Source organism: Drosophila rhopaloa, unplaced genomic scaffold (assembly GCF_018152115.1).
Source record: "Drosophila rhopaloa isolate 14029-0021.01 unplaced genomic scaffold, ASM1815211v1 contig_178, whole genome shotgun sequence".
Lineage (NCBI taxonomy): Eukaryota > Metazoa > Arthropoda > Insecta > Diptera > Drosophilidae > Drosophila > Drosophila rhopaloa.
In genome coordinates this window covers 5,564,735-5,585,271 of record NW_025335059.1, presented here as the reverse complement: position 1 = coordinate 5,585,271, position 20,537 = coordinate 5,564,735, and the positions used below count along the sequence as shown (strand labels likewise).

Genomic DNA, 20,537 nt, shown 5'->3' with positions numbered 1-20,537 from the left:
TTGACAGGCAGTTAAAATTCAAAAATCTTATTTGCTGGAAAGAGCTTTTAAAAAATATTATCAACTACCTTGGCAAGACAAAGAAATTAAAAAACAATACAATTTAAATTTAACAGTTGATTTTTTAATTTACTGATATTTATTTGCTAATTTAAAGGATACACTTAGTTCTAACAGGCGAATTTTCGAAGTTTTTTATTGTGATTTTTCGTACATTTTTGACCTAAGAAGCCCTTTGCTCTGACAAGAGGCACCTCAAAAGATTAAATTTTAAAGCCTACTATTCAGATCGACGAAATCCGTTCGTCAGCTTTGAGAGAGAGCGAACGCTTTTCGTCAGGCTCTTTTTTCAACCTGGTACTCAGATCGACGAAAACAATACTAGAAAATTGTATAGCTATCCCAGTCTGCTGAATTGAAGCGAAAAAATTAAAGAATTTAATCGCCAATTTGGCTAGGACGGGCCCACAATAAGTCCCACGTTTGTGGTAATTCATTTGTAAAATTGTTGGAGACTTCTAAACTTAAATTTAGTAGGGTGTCTACTTTTTTGATACTTCAAGGTATTTTAAATACTTTAAAAAACGAACGCAATGTAAAGTAAAATAAAGTTCTTAGTTCTTAAATTTCACAGGTAGGTGGCGCAAGGCATCTAGTGTGAAAATTCACATGCAGGTGACGCGACACCGATTTTAGTTTATCGGACTCCGTTAAGGAATTTTTTTATTCAAAAAGTCCTAAACTTATTTAAATCGTTTGTTGATCTAAAAATGTGCTTAAAAATTTAGAAATATTTTAATACTAATCTTAATTAATATCACGACGGAAAGTGACCCAATTCCAATATTTTAAAATTTGTTCCCATCCAATCTAACGTAAATAAAATGCAAAATTAAAACAAGCATTATTTTATAACAAATAACGGTTGTCGAGAGCTTAGGTTAACAATCATCTGATTCGCCAAACGTTTTTCCACAGAGATATCGTGTCAAGCGAACGGCTTGGCAATCAATAGGTGAAATTAAATATCCGGACACTTTAACTGCTAAATTGCCGACTAATTTTTCCAATTTCGTTGACCTTTAAATAGACCTGCCGACAGTCGAGTATGCAACAGTTGTAAACCGCGCGTGCACCACGATGTTGGACCTCGACGGCAATCCCTCGACCAGCTACGATCCCGATCAGAAGGTCTGGAGTGGCTCCGGCCAGCAGAGTCTCTACAACGACGAACTGACCGTGGGCCAGATCATCTTCCGGCAGCTGCAGCGGCAGCCCCAAAGGATATTCCAGATCTCACACTCGGATAACACGCGGCTGACCCGATCGCAGATGCTGCAGAATGCCGCCAAGGTGGGCTGCTATCTGCGGGATCGGGGCTTCAAAAAGGAGACAGACCTGGTGGGCCTCATGGCCCGGAATTCCACTCATGTGGGAGCAATGGCCTACGGATGCCTATTCAACGGCACTCCCTTCCACGCCGTCAATCCGAATCTGGAACAGAAGACCATCGCTAGTCTCTACAAGATCACCAAACCACGCATCCTGTGCTGCGATGTGGCTGACTACGAAAAGATCAAGGATATAGGAGCCTCGCTGGGAGCTCTAATCCTGACAGTTAACGGAAAGATGAAGGATGTAATGAGTGTGTCGGATCTGCTGCAGAATCCCCTCCCTGAAGACTACGAACCCGCCCAGTTCCAGCGAGGAGTCGATCGCAACATGGCCATACTCTGCTCCTCGGGCACCACCGGAACCCCCAAGGCGGTGACCCTCTCCAACAGCCGCAAACTGTTCGAGATTCACAGGTAAAGTGTTCACAAAAAAAATTATGGGTATTTATAAGACTGAACTGGAATAACGAATATAACCAAGAGTCACCAAGAATTGCAAAACTCTGGGAATCTATTAGAATAAACTAAATAATTTAATTTAAAATAATACGTACAAGTTGGGGTCACCAGGAATTCTAAACAGTGGATTGGGTATCGTTTTTTTAAGATTTATCCCCTATGATTCTTACCACTTGTCAGTATTACTTTAATTTGCTTCCCCTAAAGCCGAAAAAAATTAAAGTTGGGGATTCCCAAAGACTCTAATCTCTTATTTGAATTCCAGTTACCTAGGTTCCGACGACGTTCAGTATGCTCCCAGCACCTTGGATTGGCTGACAGGTCTGATTACCCTGGTCACAGCTGGAGTTTTTGGCACTGTTCGTCTGATCTCCAGCGAAATGTTCAGTACCGCCCACTTCATGGATATGTGTGAGCAGCACGAGATCTCTTGGACCATCATGGCCAACTCCCATGTAGCCATGTTGGCCAATTGCCCAGATGCACGAGCCCAAAAGCTGCGAAGCCTTAGGCATCTGCTTTTCGCTGGTGGCCATTGTCTGGTGGCCACCTTGAAGAAGATGCAGTCCTTCCTGCACGGATCGGGAATTCTAAGGAATGCCTATGGCCTAACCGAGGTGGGCACACTGATATCCTACAACTACGACACCCAATTTAAGCCCACTTCAGTGGGTCGCTTAGTGGCGAACATTCGGGTGAAGATTGTGGACTCCTTGGGGCAATTGCAGGGTCCAAAAGGATTGGGTGAGGTGCTCTGCCATAATGGACAACCCTGGAGCGGATATGTGGGAAATCCTGGGGCCACGGCAGAGATGAGAGATTCAGCGGGATGGTTTCACACCGGGGACGTGGGTTACTTCGACGAGGATCACTACCTGCACATTGTGGAGCGCAAGAAGGACATGCTGAAGTACCTGGGCATGATGTACTATCCGCACGAGGTTGAAGAGGTCATCGCCCAGATGCCCGACATTGCCGAGGTCTGTGTTTTTGGCATCTGGCGGGAGACGGAGGGCGATGCCGCGGCTGCCTCCGTGGTCCTTCGATCCGGGAGCAAACTGGATGCTAAGCAAGTGGAGCAGTTTGTGCGGAAGAACGTGTCCGTGCAGTTCAAGCATCTCCATGGCGGAGCTCAGATCGTTCCCCAGCTGGCGAAGAGCGCCAACGGCAAGGTCAACCGACAGGCCGTTAAGGCCGCCTACTTGAGAGATGTAACCCCGTCTTAAAATTTTACTGATAATCACACAATCAACAATTACCAAGCATAAACTTTGTTTGAATATAATCCATGACGATGCATAGTTTAATTTGGCACTCTTAAAAGGGATGATGAAAACATTTAGGTAACATCGCTATGTGTAATAACAAATTTGAAACACATTAAAAAATTATGCGCATAAAAGTTCTGCTTAGATATTTATTAAGTCACACAATTGCTAGCACTTAAACGAACCGGAAAGTATTACCTAAGGTCAGCAAAAACCTACTATTACAACAGACTTTTAGCCATAACATCTTATTTAACTACAACATTTACCGGTGAATAACAAATACAAACAAAAAACACTCAAGAAAAAATTATTAAACATGCAAATACAAATTTTCTATAAATATTAGTAATATTTGTAATCGTAGAATCGTTTTCCTATTATTTTATGATACAATTAAAATCAAAGACAACAAAACGGGGCACTAAAAAGTGTAATAAAAGTATGAAAACGTCATCATCAACAATTAATCCCTATGCCAATATTTGCAAATTAACAATGCACATGCGATACATATACACATCGCTTTCAGGAGAAAATTTGCCAAGTCACTGCGAGATCGTCAGCCTCACCGCCTTTACAGATCTTGGGGGTCTACCGCCAATTACATTGTTGTGGAGATTGCCTCACTTGCTCGACTACATTGATCACAATCACAAGTGCTACTGTAATCGCGTGTCGGTGTAATCAGTGCAACCTACTCGTACGCCCCGAAAGTTATCTAAAACAGTTCGCGAATAGAGAGATCGGCTCTATAAAAGGAGACCTGCAGTTGCACTTTGCATTCAGTCGAGAATTGAACTCAGAATGCCGTACAGACCAGCAAGCTTCTACGATGCCGACCTCAAGGTTTGGAGCAGTGGCAAATTGGAACACTACTTTGACCCACATCTGTCCATCGGGGAGATAATCTTCGAAGAGATGCGGCGCCATCCGCAGCTCATAGCCCAGGTGGGTGCACTTAAGGGTTCTCGATAAGAAATACCAAAGAATAAAACCCAAACCTTCCAGATCTCAGCCACGGAGAACACCATTCTGACCAGGGCCGAACTGCATGACAACTCGATGCGTGTGGCCAGCTATATGCGATCCCTGGGCCTACTCCAAACCGATGTGGTGGGCATTATAGCCAGGAATACCACCCACATGTCCGCCGTGGCCTACGCCTGCTTCTTTAATGGAATAGCCTTCCACTCGCTCAACATCTCATATGAGCGGAGTACCATCGAGAAGCTGTTCAACATCACCAGGCCACGACTCATTTTCTGCGACGGGGATGAGTTTGAGCAGGTTCGAGCTGCCACAGCTCACCTGGATGTAAAGATAGTTACCATGCGAAATCATCTTTCGGACTCCATTCGGATCGATGAAGTTCTGGCCACTCCCATTGAGGAAAACTTCCTGCCAGCTAAACTGGAACAGGGAAATGACCAGACTTTGGCCATTCTTTGCTCCTCTGGCACAACGGGAGTTCCCAAGGCAGTAACAGTTACCAATAGTCGACAGATCCTCAATTCCAGCAAGTAAGTAGGGGTCCTCGATTCTTGAGATTCCAATGTAACCATTGCTCCCCCAGCTCTTTGACCACCAACGACGTGCAGTACACCCACAGCACTCTAGACTGGATCACTGGACTACTGACCACCGTCACATCCGGGGTGTTCAGCACAAAACGCATCATAGCCGACAATGTCTTCGATCCGGCCTTCTTTATGCGACTCGTCGAGGAGCACCAGATCACATGGATTATTCAGGCGCCCACCCACATGGCCATGATGGCTAACTGCCCAGCCTTTGGCACGTCCGACTTGTCGAGCCTTAAGTATTACCTCTTCGGCGGATCTCGGGCCTCCGTGGAGACGCAACACCGCATTAGGAGTCGATTGAGCAGGGATTGCCTGCACTTTGCCTACGGATTCACAGAGTTGGGCAGCATGGCCTCCATCAACTTGCACTATGACGAGAAACCCAATTCGGTGGGTCGCTTGGTGGCGGGAATTAGGCTGAAGGTCATCTGCGAGAAGGGAGAGTCCCTGGGACCCGATGAGGTGGGCGAGCTGTGCCTGTGCAATGATCAGCATTGGGCTGGTTACTACGGCAATCCGGAGGAGACGCACAAGATGCGAGACGCTCAGATGTGGTTCCACAGTGGGGACCTGGGATACGTGGATGACGACGGGTTCGTGTACGTGGTGGAGCGCAAGAAGGACATGCTGAAGTACCAGAACATCATGTACTATCCCAACGACATCGAGAAAGTCATCTCTGCGATGCCGGACGTGGCCGAGGTCTGCGTCTTCGGGGTGTGGAATCAGATGGTCGGGGATGAGGCCGCCGCCGCCGTGGTGAAGAAACAGGGAAGTGGACTCAAGGCCCAGGACATTGTGGATTACGTGGCTACACACATCGACGCCAAGTACAAGCACCTACACGGAGGAGCCATCATCATGGAGGATCTGGTGCGCAGTCCGAATGGCAAAACCAACCGCTTGGCCACCAAAGCGTATTTCTTGGAGGTCAAGAACTCCACATAAATCTAAAAAATTGTCATACTATATTTTTGTATCAAAAAACTGTCACAAACTTTAACTTAGCTAGAGCAACCAAATGTGTTAATACTAAATTTAGTAGAAACCAAATCATTTATTATTCTAGGCTAAATGCCGATCTATATATTATATCTTATGAAATGAAACAGTTTTCTCGAAATAGATTGATACTTTACTAAATAAATTAAATCTAAGTCAGAGAGAACAGTTGCTTTACTTTATAAATTAACATAATTTGTGGTATCTTATTGTTGGATAATAAAATGTAATCTAGTTTCTATTACGTATAAAGATAAATGGATGATGAGAGGTGCATTCATTCAGTGAACGCTTTTTGTCACTCAATTTGGTGTCAACTATCAGAGGGAATATCTCAAACATTTTCCAACGGGGTTATCTTGCTGGAATCGCTTATCACCGAGCTTTTCGAATCGATGACGTAGTGAACCGCTTGGAAAGCGGCTGGAAGCGATAAGACACCGCCTGGACTGCAAATGGCCCGAACATGGAAGCGGTCGCCAGTCGCTGAAGAACCGTTATCGGACCCGAACCCGGACGCGGATTCACGCCCCGACAGAAACCCAATTGCTGAGCCCCGGCCAGTCTTATCAGTCGCCACAATGGAACGCCCGAGCACGCAATTCGATAAATACACTAAAATTTGGAGTGGACCAAGGCCGGCCAATTTCTTCGATGTGGACTGTTCGATTGGTAAAATTCTGTTCGCCTTTATGCGGAACCATCCGTCCAGCATATGTCAGGTATACAAAACCCTTTTGTAATCCTTAAAAGAAGAAATAAATAGTCTCTTTTGCAGATTTCAGACACGGAGGGCACAGCTTTGACCAATGGCGAGGCCATAACCTTCGCCATCCGCATTGCCCAGCAGCTGAAGGCAATGGGACTGAAACAGGACGATGTGGTGGGCATCGCTGGGACCAACACCACCTACCTCATGCCCGTGGTGCTGGGATGTCTGCTGAATGGAACGCCCTTCCACGCGGTTAGTCCCTGGCACGACGAGGACACCATGAAGCATCTGTTCTCCATCACCCGGCCGAGGATCATCTTCTGCGATGGATACGTCTACCAGCGACTGAGCATCATTGCCAGGATACTCAAGAGCCATGTCTACACGCTGAAGGACCATCGACTGGGCATGCCGCGGGTGGAGGATCTGCTGGAACCCACTAAAGCCGAGCTTTACTATATGTGAGGAGTTATATTGGGTGTTTATAAGACCATCCTTAAACTTCTGCTTGTGTTCTATACAGACCCGAAACTCTTCTTCTGGGCGGCGATCACACAGTGGCCATTCTCTGCACTTCGGGAACCACGGGATTACCAAAGGCCGTTTGCATTAGCAACTCCGCTTGCCTCTTTGATTTTGGGTAAGAAATATAATGGCACTATAGGGGTTTTGCAAACATCGATTTAAAGTAACAAGGCATTTTTGTATATTTATTGAAAGCCTATGGCAATAGGAATGATGTAAATTGAAGAAAAGAAAGTCAAATTTTTATTATTGTCACTTTAAAATCCTAAAAAAAAGCCTAATTGGTTAAAGGTAACTAGGAACTCAAAGCTGTTAATAATTAAGATTATTTTTGAATAGTTAACTTTCAAATTTTCTAATGTATTACTCTGCCAAGTGTATTAATCCGTTGATTGAGAACAAAGAACAGTTGGCAACTTCATGCTGTTAATCAAAGCCCAAATGTACTCCATTAAATCCAGGACATACTTATAATCCACACTCTATTTCAGATTCGTGACTGGCCAGGATGTGCTGCTCTCGTTCAGCACCATCGACTGGTCGGCGGGAATGTTCAACATGCTCTTCAGCTGCTGCCACGGCTCCACGCGGATCATCACGGACCGGGCCTACACGCCGGAGTACATGCTCCAGCTGGTGGAGAAGTACAAGGTGACCCTGTTGACGGTGGTGCCCCAACAGGTGGCCTCGCTCCTGAAGGCGCCCACTCTCAGCAAGCAGCGACTGGCCAGCATCCGATTTGTGAGCGTGGGCGGTGGCTCCTGCTACGTGGCCAATCTTCTAAAGCTGCAGGACTTCCTGATCACCGGCCAGATATCCTACGGCTACGCATTGACCGAGTGCGGCGGAGTGGCGGCCAATATGGGGGTGTCCAAGCCCTCGTCAGTGGGCCGAATTGTGCCCGGGGTGCGGGTGAAGATCCTGGACGATGCCGGTCGAAGTTTGGGACACGGAGAGACGGGCGAAATCCTGGTGCACAACGGAAAACTGTGGAATGGCTACTACGCCAATCCGAACGAGTCGAAGCGCATGCAGGACTACCAGGGCTGGTTCCACACCGGGGACATGGGCTACTTCGATGACGAGAACTTCCTGCACATCGTGGAGCGGAAGGGGGATCTGCTGCGCTTCCATGGCGCCCAGTATTGTCCCCACGAACTGGAGCAGGTCATCGCCGAGCTGCCGGATGTGATCGAGGCCTGTGTCTTTGGCCTCTGGAACGAGGTGGATGGCGATCCTGCGGCGGCGGCAGTGGTCAAGATCCCGGGCAGTCGACTCACCGAGATGGACATTGTGGAGTACGTGGCCAAGCGCCTGGTGGTCCAGCACAAGCAGCTCCACTGCGGAGTCTTCTTCCTGACCGAGCTGCCAAAAACTGGAAGTGGCAAGGTTCTCCGGCAGCAGGCACGCGATCAGGCACTGGGCAAAAAATGGGCCGACTACGGCAACGGACACTAATCTTTTAATAGACGTAATTCTGTTAGGCTTAAAGACAATTAGTTATTACCGACGACGGATGACTCATCCTGTTAGCGTTCAAGTACTGCCGAAAAAATGAAATACAAATCCAAACATAAGCAGACCAAATTGTGTTTTCGATGGCCAACACATTCGTGGGCCAATGTTTGATACCGGCGGCTTATCTCCCAGTGATTGCGTTCCAGGTGCGATAGCTACGTAGCCGCACTCATTGATCACCATTCGTCGTTCAAGGTAATGTCACCATTGGAGGTCAGCATTCCTGGGAAAATATTGGATAACGATAAGAGGTTGGTATTACATTTTGAAAGACAAGCTTCTTGTGTAGAAACAAGTTTAACCAGATTGCTTTAGATCATCTGGTAATGACGGACCTTAATCAATGATAAGATTACATTTAATTAGAAGAGTCAGGGTTATACAGCTGGTTGAGAAATAAAGAACTCGATAAGCACATTTATGTTATTTTGATAAATATCAATTCAAAGGTCTTAAACTTTACTTAACTTATTAAAAAGATAAATAATACGGGAATTGATAAATCTATAAGTAGAAATATACTGATCTTCAAATATTTTAAAATGCATTACGACAAAAAAAAAATTTTTAATTTAAAGGAGAAACGTAAAAGCATAGTTTCGAGTAGTTAGCAATGCCAATCCTAGATTCCATAACTTTACCAAATATAATCCGATTTCAAAGTGGCATACCTCTAAAGACTTGTGTTTGGATTCTCTAAAAATCTGCATAAGTTTCCGATGAGTTGACCCAAAGGTGACCCACAATTGGACTTCTAGATTACATAACTTTACCAAATATAATCCGATTTCAAAGTGGCAAACCTCTAAAAACTTGTGGTTGGATTCTAAAAAATCTGCATTCAAAATTTTCATTTTAGCGTTGACTTTACAAACACCAAAGTTATGACCTACCTTATAAATATTGGTAGGTCGGCTAAAAATAAAAACACATAAAAATTCCCAACTTAATAACTATAACTTTTAACTTTACAAACACCAAAGTTATGGCATTTCCGATCAATCAACTATATGGCGGCTATAGGATATAGTCGACCGATCCTTATGAAATTTGGTAATAAAACCTATAAAAATTTCCAACTTCCTAACTCAAAAAACACCGAAGTTATAGCCTCTTAAATGAAATTATAATACCCTCTGCAAGGGTATAAAAAAGCTGTCAGTAATAATAATAATAAGGTATTTAAAAGAAAACGTATATTAAAATCAGTCTAAATGTAATAATATGCCTATTTAAGAAAATGCAATGGTTAAACGCTTTGGCTTATCACAGCAGGATTATCACTATTATAATGCCATCACTTTGCACAAAAGCGGATTATGGGATCACTTTTAGAGGGCCAAACAGCTGAATACATCAAGCCGCCCTCGCAACGACATATCAAGTACTTAATGGTGCACATTCCAGTTGAACAAACCCTTTGGTGATGGGCGAACGGAATAACATCATTATTTGATTGACAGCCGAGCAAAGTTGCACTTTGTACGTGATCTTGTCAGCGTTGCAACTGGATACGTTTGCACCCGGCACTCGAACTTGCCTCTTTAACCCTATAAATTGAGTGGCATGCCCCTCCGATCGTTGCTTGGGTGCACTCCCGAAATAAACTGCAACAATTAGAGGCCACTTAAGACCGGGAATTAATTTGGTTTGGGGATCATCGATAATGATCGCACCATTCCGCCTGCTAAGCGGATTGACAGCCCAGGGAGCATCTTCATCTGCCGATGTTGTTTTCAATGTCAAGTTCAAGAAATACGATCCTTGTGGCGCATTTTCGGGGGCATTAGTGTTTCAGTCTGCGGCATTGATCATGGGCCGACTGACTGACGTACTGGATGGAGGTCTTAAACCGGCTCAAATATGCAGGAAGTGCCCGGCGTGACCAATGGAGCATTCGTCTCGAACGCGGAGCCAGCTTCTCAAAGACGCTTGGCGCCCATCTGATCCGATCGTGGCAGCGATCGGACGGCGATTCTAATTGTCATGCAAATACCAATTATCATTTGTCAGTTACGCCGCTAATAATATTGTGTGCTGGGGGCATTTAAATGCCTACGCTCTTTATGCGATTGCCTGAATGGTTTCTGATCGCCGATCGCCGATCGCAGATCCAGAATCGCCAATCTGCGATCTAATCTCCGCACTGATTAATTCATTAGCAACTGTCGACCAGTTTGTCAGTTACATGGCAATGACTGCTGCCTGCCGCCATTGCTGCGATTAATTGGCGTTATTAATCGTGTAGAAAATGCTGAAATTGTTTGTGCTTATTTATAATGCTAAGCACTAATTTATGTCTCTCGAAGTTATGGCTTGAAGGATTGTTTAATTACCTTTACCATTTGCATATGTCACAGCAAAGTCTCCGCTAATGCCACTGTTTCCCCCTTCTCTTTGGTAGAACTTGAAAACGGATCCAATCCAGCTGCTTAGCCCCCACAAACCATTCCCATCGAAAATCCTATTAAGTCATCTAGTGCAACCTCACATTATTGAAGAATGCCTGAAAGGGCATCATGCGCGAGTAAGTCTTAAGGAAATCTTATACTCTTACCAAGGGTTCGATATAAAAATACCTATTATTATGGAGAGTTATTTGCTATAATTTAATTAAATATTCTGTATTTCTATTTCGATGGTAAAAAAATGATGTCTCAAAGGAATGTCACTTCAAAATAAATTGTGGGTCACCTTTTTAGAGGCCATCGGAAACTTAGAAATAACTAACATATAAATTTGGAAAAAAAGTGATTAACATTAATTTGACAAATTTGAATGCAGATTTTCAGAAAATCAAACCACAAGTCGTAAGTGGTATGTCACTTTGAAATCGACTTAAACTTGGTAAAGTTTTGGAAGTCCAATTGAGGGTGACATTTTTAGAAGTCATCGAAAACACTTTTTGGAACCATAAACAAAAATATATGTACAATTTAGAAACAAACACTCAAATACTAATTAACTAAACTTAAGTCTGCTATGTAACTCCTTCAATTTCTCTATAACTAATCATACCCCTGATACCCTATATTAAGTGCAAGGGGATAACAACTTTGACATATTGCCTTCGACATGGGGAGCGGAGTACAGAATTTATGGCGCTTAAATTGCAGTCATGCGCATGAGCGGCAACGGCTAACAAGATCGGCTGCCCCCTCCCGATTTTGGTTCGGAACAGAATGAGAATCAGACCCCGCCCCACGATGGATAACCCTAACCCCTTCGTTGCGGCTTAGAGCGGATGTTTGGTGTCAAAACACAAGCGGGCCGATGCTCGATGCGTTTTCCCTGGAATTCTATACCGGACCTGGTCCTTGCCCGTAATTTATGTAAGCGATGTGTTCGCCAGTGAAAACAAGAAGAACGCGGGACGGGATCGATGATCGTAAAAATAGTCCAAGACCCCGATCGAGTGCCCCATGTTGTTGATGTTGCTGTTGCTTTTATCAATTTGTGTTAAGTTCGCTTCTAAGCACGAAGCAGGCATAGATCATAAAATGGCACCCCCGGGCAATCGACGATTTCGGATCGGATCGACTAGGATCGACTGGGATCGGGGATCGGTGGGGAAAAATTTACATAATTACCGCTGGCGGTGCTTTGGTGAGAGCCGCCCGAACGTGTCAAAATGAAAAGTGTTGCATGATTAGCGAGTAAATTACGCCGCCGAGGCATAAATCTATCCCAAGCCAGTCCGCTGGCCCCCAAGATAATCAAATAAATGGGGCGATTAATAAAAGATGAAGATGCAACCGCAGACGACGGGAAAAAGCAAGATCAATGCGCCTGTTGATGGCCCGCAGCGGAGTTTGGGGTCTAGGTCCGATCCAATCTCATCGAATCGGGAGTTCTTGGCCAGCACAGCTGGCTAGGATCGGCTGGCGCCCCGAGCGTGCGAATTTCTGGCCGCCCGTTGTGGGAGGTGTGAAGAAAGGCCGCGGCAACATCTCCTGTGCCAGCGACTCTAGGAACTTGGCCACATCTCGCCCGCGGCTGGCGGACCGACATGACACATTGTTGTTCGCGTAGCATAACTTGGTCAACAAGCGATGATGTTGAGATGCGGCCAGTTGCCGATGCTGATGATGATGGAGGTGATGGCTCAGCCTGCAGCCAAACGCAGTTGGAACCGGCTACCAACAGCACTGTGAAAAACAAATGGTGTAAAAACGCAATTTCTCCTGCAACTCGCCTTTTTCCGAATTTCAAAGTTGTGTAATTGTTTTTCTCTTAAATTTTTGTAAGCTTACCATTCATTTAATTGACAAACTTAAAATAAAATCGAAGGTTACCAAGCGAACAACTTCAAAGATTACATAAACAATCAACCAAATTATCTCCAGATAATATTAAATTTGAAAATTTCTTCTTTGCATCATCCGATTTATATTTCTTATGGTAAGCTACAGGTAGGTGTTAAACTATAAAATCATTCTTTAACCTTAAAGCCTTCTTTAAATCGAGAAAAAGAGTTTTAAGCCAAGTTACATATTTTGACCATTTTGCATGCTTTGGTTTTGGATTAATGAAACACAGTTTTAGATGTCCTGAATCGCTTTTGGAAACCATAACTTTTCCTCTCTGTGTAGTTAGTAATGCTGATCCCAGCGATAGATACGCTTCCTTAACACGTCTTCAATTGTGGAGCCGGCGGGGCCAAAAGTGGCTGTCGCTGGTGTTGTTAAGAGCAAAGTGTTGTTAGGCGGTTATGTGTTCGCCACTTGTTCGCCAGTTGTTGCGTTTTAGCGGTGGTTTCGTATTACCGTTGCCCAGCCGGGACCCGGTCAAGGTCTCTCTCCCTGGTGCCAAGTGTAGTGTCCCCAAGAACCAAGAACCGACTTTCATTGAGCAACTGCAGCGGCGCGTCGACGGGCTTGCATTGGACATTGCATATTGCATTCCGATTCATCGAATCGAATCGAGTGGAGTGGCGTGGAGTCGCGTCGCTTGCATTTCCTGTCGCATGCGCCACATAAATTAGTTTTCCATGTTCACTTGTCACTTGTATCGCCATTGGCCAGTTGAACCCGTTTGCCCGGCCATTGCGGGTGTCCATTCCACTTAGAATCCGCATCCGACCGATTGCCCTTATCAGTCGCAAAGCCCCTGCAAAGCCAATGCCGCATCCTCCCAGCACAATTTGCAATCAATTTTGGCAAGAAGCCACCTAATTGCTTTTGCAAAATGTATTTATAGGGCCGCCGCACGCACCGCCCGAGTAAATGATATGAGAGTTTTCCTTTTTCAGAGGCCACCTTGCCCCAGCACAGTTGATAGTTCATATCGGAAAAGGGAAACTCGCTAATGCCGCAGCTAGTCCCCACAAGATTGAAGAAATAATAGCCGCCAGTGAAGTCAAAACACTTTTACTCGCTTATCGCAATGACCATAAATCAGGGTTTTCGACGACTAATTCTAGCATTTTCCCGCATGGAAATTATGCAAATAGAGCGTTGATATATTGGTTCGAAAACGTTAGGACGGAATTCCTTATCGATGGCAAGCAGCAAAGTTACTCCCAAGTTAGGTTTTTTGTCGCTAGATCTTCAGTTGTTTCCGTAGTGTAGCGGTTATCACGTGTGCTTCACACGCACAAGGTCCCCGGTTCGAACCCGGGCGGGAACAGTTTGAACGATTTTTTTGCATGTATCTACTTTCAATCTGTCAATTGACCTTAGCCCCAACTGTCCGCTTCCGATGTGAAATTAAAGTTTATTCAATTCATTTTCTCTCAACCACAATAATTTTTATATCGTTTTAATGAGGCTGGTTTTACGATCGTTTCAGGTGTGTTATATTTATAAACACGCCGACCCTCAGCACGCACCGAATTTCAACTGTTTAACGACTCGCCAGCAATGTCAGCATCCCGGGTATGACGCCGATTCCCGGACATTTTTATGGCTTTAATTTGTTGCAGCCCACGCCGAGAGCCACCCAAGGAGAAGGGTTGTCTGGAAATAGGACACAGACCCATTAAAGAAAGTGCTGTTATGGTCTAAATATGTTGCATCCTGGGGAGTTTTATGTGTTTCGTTGACAGAGTGTGCATCATTATCATTGCTTTGAACTTGGCAAAGAAACACGGAAAAGGATAGGAAACTAGGTCGTAGCTTTACTTTCACTTTCGAGCCATGCAACCTGCAAATTATATTTAATTGTTTCTTTTATTTGATAGTCATTTTAGAGTGCATGTTTGGCTTTTTGTTCAGTAGCTTAACGTCATTATAAACTATTTGCGTTTTGGACGAGCCTATGACGTAGGTTTCCGTAGTGTAGTGGTTATCACGTGTGCTTCACACGCACAAGGTCCCCGGTTCGAACCCGGGCGGGAACAAGACTTGAAGTTTTTTTTCAGTTCTAATTAGTAGCATTTTTTTTTCATTAAATATTTATTTATTTTAAAAATTTCTAGCCTTTAGTTTTTCATTTCAGATATGAAAATTAGTATTTGTTCATAAAAGCTCATGCTGAAAGCTTTTTCCGATACACATAAAGGGCTCACCACTATGAAAAGCAGCTATGGCATTCACGTGGGAACTACGACTAACAGCATTTATCGGGGGATGTAGCTCAGATGGTAGAGCGCTCGCTTAGCATGTGAGAGGTACGGGGATCGATGCCCCGCATCTCCAGTTGATTTTTTTTTCACTAATATTTTATTTATTTTTTGTTTTGCATGAGAAACATTTGCATAAGCCACTTGGCCGTTTGATGGACATGCTCTCCCATCATCGGAGACATTTGTGTCCAATTATTTAGTAAATAGAATATCATGCCGGTTACAACTCCATTTCACACGCTTTTCCAAGCGACTGGCCGAACCGGCTCGTTATGCAATCGCTCAGTGACTTTGGCTCTTTAGCCCCGTCTCCGTCTCCATTTCCATTTCCCGGCAGACATCGCAGCTAATCCAATTAAGCGTACTCATCATATTCACGCAATGCAGGCCATGAACTAGAAATGCAGCTAAACCGGACTCTGCAGAGGGTGGCTGGGAGACAAACGGGTATGGCGAAGATTCTGACATTTCCGTCATGTCCGGATGATTGAAATCTGTTTAATTGAAATTAACTTAGGAATGCGCTTCTCTGCACTTTATACTTTTCATTACTTTCCCCATAAGTTCATTTGAAATAGTCTCAATGGATATTTGGTATTTTAAGTTTAAAAATAAAACACTTTACTTAACGATTTGGTTTATGATAAGATATGTACTGTGACTCTATAATCAGGCTTTTAAATTTGGCTAATATAATATATTTAAACAATAGCCTTTATGACTCTAATCAACTCTTTTGTTATAAAATATCATAATATTTTTCGTTCTACAGCTGGAAAATGCATTCACCGTAAAATATTTTAGAAAGGTGAAATGATTTTGCCTTTTCAGAGTTGTATTATAAACATCTTCTTCAAATTATGCTAGAAGTTTGATAATAGTTTGACTTTTTTAAGTTTTAAATGCCTTGCCTGGTTCGGCATCCCACACAAAATGACAGTGAACAGTTGTTATATGTCGTAGAAGCAAATTAGTATCGCCATTTTCGTGTGGGTGTTCATTAATAAATCTATCTAATCTGCCACTCGAATTCGCTGTATACCAATTGGCATCGGCAATGGCAATGGCATTGGCATTGGCATTGAGCAGGTGCAGTTAATTGGACGGAGGAACTGTTTGGGGCATGCCCACACTAAATTGGATCGCGGTGACTCAGCATGAGCAACGGGTGTATTCTCCATACGTCACGTAGACCTCAAAATCGTAAAAGATTAAATGTCATTTTGGCTGTGAGATTTGTGCGAATATCAGCAAAAACAAAATTATAATAACAGCAAAACCAGAAATGAAGCTAACTTCAACAATCCGATGTTCATATACCCTTTCATGGTCCAGTTTCTCTTAAACTGCTTTGTAAAATTTTTAATTTTATGTATTGCAAGTTTTAACTAATAAAATAAAATAGTATCTGTTCGTTGTGGCATTTTAAAATAAAATCATCTTTAGAAAGTATTTATAAATATTTAACAATGTTAAACACTATTTTCCCTTAATAAAAGTATATTATTTAGATTAACAAAACACTTGACGATTGAAAAAAGGGGGAATGTCCCAATTGGCAATTTTTAATTCGACTGGTAATTAGATGGGAATACCCTTGAAAAATAGTGCAATCTATGTTCTAGATAGAATTAAAAGCGGTCATAAGCTGATGACGGCAAATGCGAAAGGTAAATAGAAACAACTGGCGTTTGTGACATTGCGTGCTGTTAAAGCTCCCCATCCGAGTATATTTTGTACGAATGCTTAGGCTGGTTCGCTGCTATCAAAATTGAACTCTTTTAATCAGCCAACGGAGGACCGACGACCGCCAATTAACGCTCTCAGACAGCTGACTTTGATAGCAGGTTATAGCCTAGAAGCGGACTAGGGCGGTGCGGGGGCGTGCCAGCCATATGATAATGGTGATCATCGCCTGAGCAGCTGATAAGCCCCGGAAATGCGCGTGGAGAGCGTGTGCCGACGTCACCCGCTCTTTTATGCTTACGCCAGCTTTTCGATCGGAGAACTTTGGTTCCATTTCATGTAGCTATGTTATGTTGCCAAGAGAACTTGGATTCTCGGGTTCGAGTTCGGGTTCTTGGATTGCCCGTGGTCTCCGGCCGGTCTCTTTATTTTTTCAGATCGGTTTCGGGTGGGCGCGCGGTGTTCTTTTCATTCTCCAATTTTTTTTTGCTTTTTTTTTTTTTTTTTTTTGGCTGCTGTGGGGGCTGGCCGTGCCTCGTGTTTCGCCTATTCATGCGAAAAATTCAGCAGCGTTTGAATGAATGCGAATGCGGGAATATGAGCGACCGCGAGCAGCAGCAATTTCACCATTTCAAGGCCTACGTGACTTGTCTCACACAGGGAAATCGGAACGATTTGAACTGGGTACTGCTTTTATTACGGTTCCGACTGGAGGACAGGGGTACAGGGTCTGGGTCTGGGTCTCCTCGCCGTAATCCGAGCGTAGTTAGCTCAACTTTGTTCTATTATCCATTTACAGGGGGCTACTGAAAGTAGAACCAATAGCTTGCCACTGATATAAAATAGTTTCAAACTTAGCACAGTATTTTACTTAAAATGCATTTGAATCAATATAATAAGTAGAATTAAAAGATGCAATTTTTTTAATAATATATAAATATATGCAAATAGTTTAAGATTTTAATTTGACTAAGTCTCACTATATAGAGTAGAAACAAAATTCCATTAGGCATTTGAAATTGTACTTATTTATTTAGGCCAAGTTATACAAAAAAGTTAACTCGTTTAACTTTGATTTATGGGCGTTTGAATGCAATTATCAAATAGCCGAGGCTCCCTGATCTGCGATCTATCCCGCAACCACATGATCAATACGCTTTCAGCACGTGCTGGCACCTCTAGAAAAGGTCTTTGACTGTAGTCAGCTGATATCAGCATATTACGAGAGCTGGCGAGCGAGGTGCGATCTGCTCTCCCAGAGCAATTATCTCTATCAGCTCACCTGTTCAGCAGCGCAATCAATGAGTCCCATAATGGTGACAGTAGAATTTAATCGACATAAACAAATATCCCCACGCCACAAATCGCCGCCAAGTGGTTCGGACAGACAATAAATCAAAAGATAACAGGTTAGCTTTTTAAAATATTTTAATTTATTTACAGTAGTTTTAGCTTAGTACTTCGCTTCTGTTCTTTTTTTGTTCAGTCTTAAACGATAAATACGAAAATATTAGGTGCTAGTTGTAGTTTTAAAAGTAGAACTCTTATGCTTAAAGGTCAGGAACTTTAGCTTTGTTGTGTGGATCGGAGGTCCAATAGGTTTCGGCGATAGATAGAAGTATTCCCTCACAGGATGACTCTGGATGGAAACTGGAGCAAAGCCAGGGCGACCAACTGCAGGCACAGGCTGTAAAGGGCACAGAATTTATTATAGAGGGGTTTCGGGGTGCGAACTTATAGAGAGGATATGTAGAAACTGCATTACAGAAAACCATGCCAAAAATAAAATGAGTGAATTGTGACAATTTTTTAAATTTATTCAATTTAACTCGGGCAACGTGCAAAACTCTAAAAATAATAAAATTCCATGCAGAAAGCCCAGGTTGACAAGGATTACTCCTCTTACCATATTGACTAAAACACTCTCTCGATTTGATATTAATGTATTTTTAATTTTATTTTTTTAGTTAAGTTTTTTCGCGTTTTTTTCATGCTTTTTTCGTGGATCATTTACTCACTTATATGGAAAATGTTTGTTTAATGCCTTAGATTATAACAAAGTTTTGTAAGTCTAGGGCCTACGCATCTTAATAGTAGTTTATAAATAAATATTTTGAAATAAATAAATAACTCAAGCTACGGACTATAATTTCACGCTTGACTCTGGTCGTTCAAATAAATTAATATTACATGTTAGTTTCATAAGTATTTGTTAATTAAAATACAATCTTGTGATTTGTGAGTTTTTCATTCCCTTTTTTCGTTTATTTATTTTATAATATTTAGTTGCTTTCGATGTGTCGTTGGCTTCATTGTTTTGCATACGGGCTTGCCAAGGATTAACCTCGTTTTTCACCATAAAAAAATTCGCATTCAAAATTGATTTACAGATCTTAGGCTACGCACTGAGAGGCAGCGAGGTTCGACAATACAATGACAAAAAAACGTATCTTACGACTAAACCGCGTATCTATGTACAAATGGGGTTCCTCGACATATTCGAATTTTCAACGCTTCACTCGTTTACAATATTGGGAAAGCGCTTTGCAAGTTTTTCATTTCGTTTTATCGGTGTGGTCGTATTTTTGAGTATTTTTTTTCATCGTCAACCGAACGTGAAAGTTCCGCCACAGAGACTCAAGTATTTCAATAGACTCTTTCGGTCATTCGTATTGCGTAAGGTTATGGCTTCGATTTTAGATCTATTTGATTGGATGATGGGCGTGCGTTTATTATACATTTCGATGATAATTATACTCCAAATTGTTGGCTTGAGAGGTTCTTATAAAATACTCGAGACTCCGTCGTAATACATATGATATTCATCGTCTTTAGTGGGGCTGGCATTGACCTGGGGGATCATCGCCGGGGGAACAACCGTCCGCTGCATCAAAAATACTTTAGTGAGCCACAGTCGTAGGTATGTTGGGTATATTGGGTATATTGGTGATATATCAAATATGTACACACTGGGCGGATGATGTATATGATGTTGATCTGGTGCTGGATGTGCAGTGTACTTGGGTGGGTGTCTGTTGGTGTCTGATCGTGTGTGTGTGGATGTGTTGTGTAAACTTGCAATTACAATATCTTTTGCATACTCAGGCCAGACTTTTTACAGCAACTTTCGACTCTTCCTTCACTTTTCTCTTTTTTCAACTGCATTTTCCACATTTTGAACGTTTTGATTTTGTTTGCAAGCCCAAATTTAAAATTTTGAAAATTATAATAATAATAAAATAAAAAACAGCAACCAAATAAAAATAAATCAAAAAGTACAAAATGTGTGAAATAAATTTGGAAAATACTTTTAAGTTCTAGAAATACTCTAGGTTATGGAAAATTCCAATCAATGTTAATGCCAAAAGGTAATTATAAATTAATTTTAGAAAAATTTAGAAAATATGAACTTCCAATCCATAAAGTATATTAAAAAGTTATTGCCAATTGAGAACAAGTTATTTTGTATAATTGTAGAAAAAATTTAGAAAATCTCTACTTGGTATACGTTTGTTTGTGAGAAATAGATGAAGAGTTAGCTAAGGAATTTGCTTATGGGAAACTCACAAATCGTAGTAGAGCGAATCGTCGCCGGCTGCTGCACTGCGTCCTTGGGCCTCGGAGCTGACGTCCTCGTAGCTGGCATCCTCCAGGGATCCCCCCTCGCCCTCGTCCTCGTCCTGCTCCGTGGGATCACCCTTGATCCTGATCCGGCTCCTCCTCGCCGCTGCTCATGCGCACATTGCGCTCCACCCGATCGCTGGTTTCGCTGAGGGCAAGGGCGGGCAGGGGCGAGCTGCTCTCCCAGTGGCTGCCGGGGGG

General features: G+C 42.9%; 4 protein-coding genes and 3 non-coding genes across 7 annotated transcripts in view; 6 read left to right on the top strand and 1 right to left on the bottom strand.

The window, feature by feature from the left end:
* The first annotated feature begins 1,131 nt into the window (after positions 1–1,131).
* LOC108039602 (luciferin 4-monooxygenase) lies at positions 1,132–3,591 on the top strand. The gene is made up of 2 exons (XM_017116657.2): positions 1,132–1,808; positions 2,119–3,591. The coding sequence occupies exons 1-2, from the start codon at positions 1,141–1,143 to the stop codon at positions 3,077–3,079; spliced, it is 1,629 nt and encodes a 542-aa protein (XP_016972146.1). The 5' UTR covers positions 1,132–1,140; the 3' UTR covers positions 3,080–3,591.
* A 300-nt stretch (positions 3,592–3,891) lies between these two features.
* On the top strand, positions 3,892–5,871 carry LOC123037570 (4-coumarate--CoA ligase 1-like). The gene is made up of 3 exons (XM_044458931.1): positions 3,892–4,072; positions 4,133–4,644; positions 4,698–5,871. Exons 1-3 carry the CDS (start codon positions 3,929–3,931, stop codon positions 5,653–5,655), a joined length of 1,614 nt encoding a protein of 537 aa, XP_044314866.1. The 5' UTR covers positions 3,892–3,928; the 3' UTR covers positions 5,656–5,871.
* Positions 5,872–6,209: 338 nt separating this feature from the next.
* Positions 6,210–8,528, top strand: LOC108039601 (4-coumarate-CoA ligase 1). Its single transcript, XM_044458987.1, has 4 exons — positions 6,210–6,431; positions 6,488–6,882; positions 6,945–7,061; positions 7,438–8,528. The coding sequence occupies exons 1-4, from the start codon at positions 6,291–6,293 to the stop codon at positions 8,402–8,404; spliced, it is 1,620 nt and encodes a 539-aa protein (XP_044314922.1). The 5' UTR covers positions 6,210–6,290; the 3' UTR covers positions 8,405–8,528.
* A 5,491-nt stretch (positions 8,529–14,019) lies between these two features.
* On the top strand, positions 14,020–14,092 carry Trnav-cac. The gene has a single exon. It is a non-coding gene; the product is annotated as a tRNA-Val (tRNA).
* A 639-nt stretch (positions 14,093–14,731) lies between these two features.
* On the top strand, positions 14,732–14,804 carry Trnav-cac. The gene has a single exon. It is a non-coding gene; the product is annotated as a tRNA-Val (tRNA).
* Positions 14,805–15,029: 225 nt separating this feature from the next.
* Positions 15,030–15,102, top strand: Trnaa-agc. The gene has a single exon. It is a non-coding gene; the product is annotated as a tRNA-Ala (tRNA).
* Positions 15,103–18,125: 3,023 nt separating this feature from the next.
* LOC108039607 (rho GTPase-activating protein gacF) overlaps positions 18,126–20,537 on the bottom strand; it is a 47,489-nt gene continuing 45,077 nt past the window's right edge. The window contains 3 exon segments of the mRNA XM_017116663.2: positions 18,126–18,402; positions 20,283–20,414; positions 20,416–20,537. Of these exon segments, the coding sequence (XP_016972152.2) occupies positions 18,342–18,402; positions 20,283–20,414; positions 20,416–20,537 (315 nt within the window). The 3' untranslated portion in view covers positions 18,126–18,341.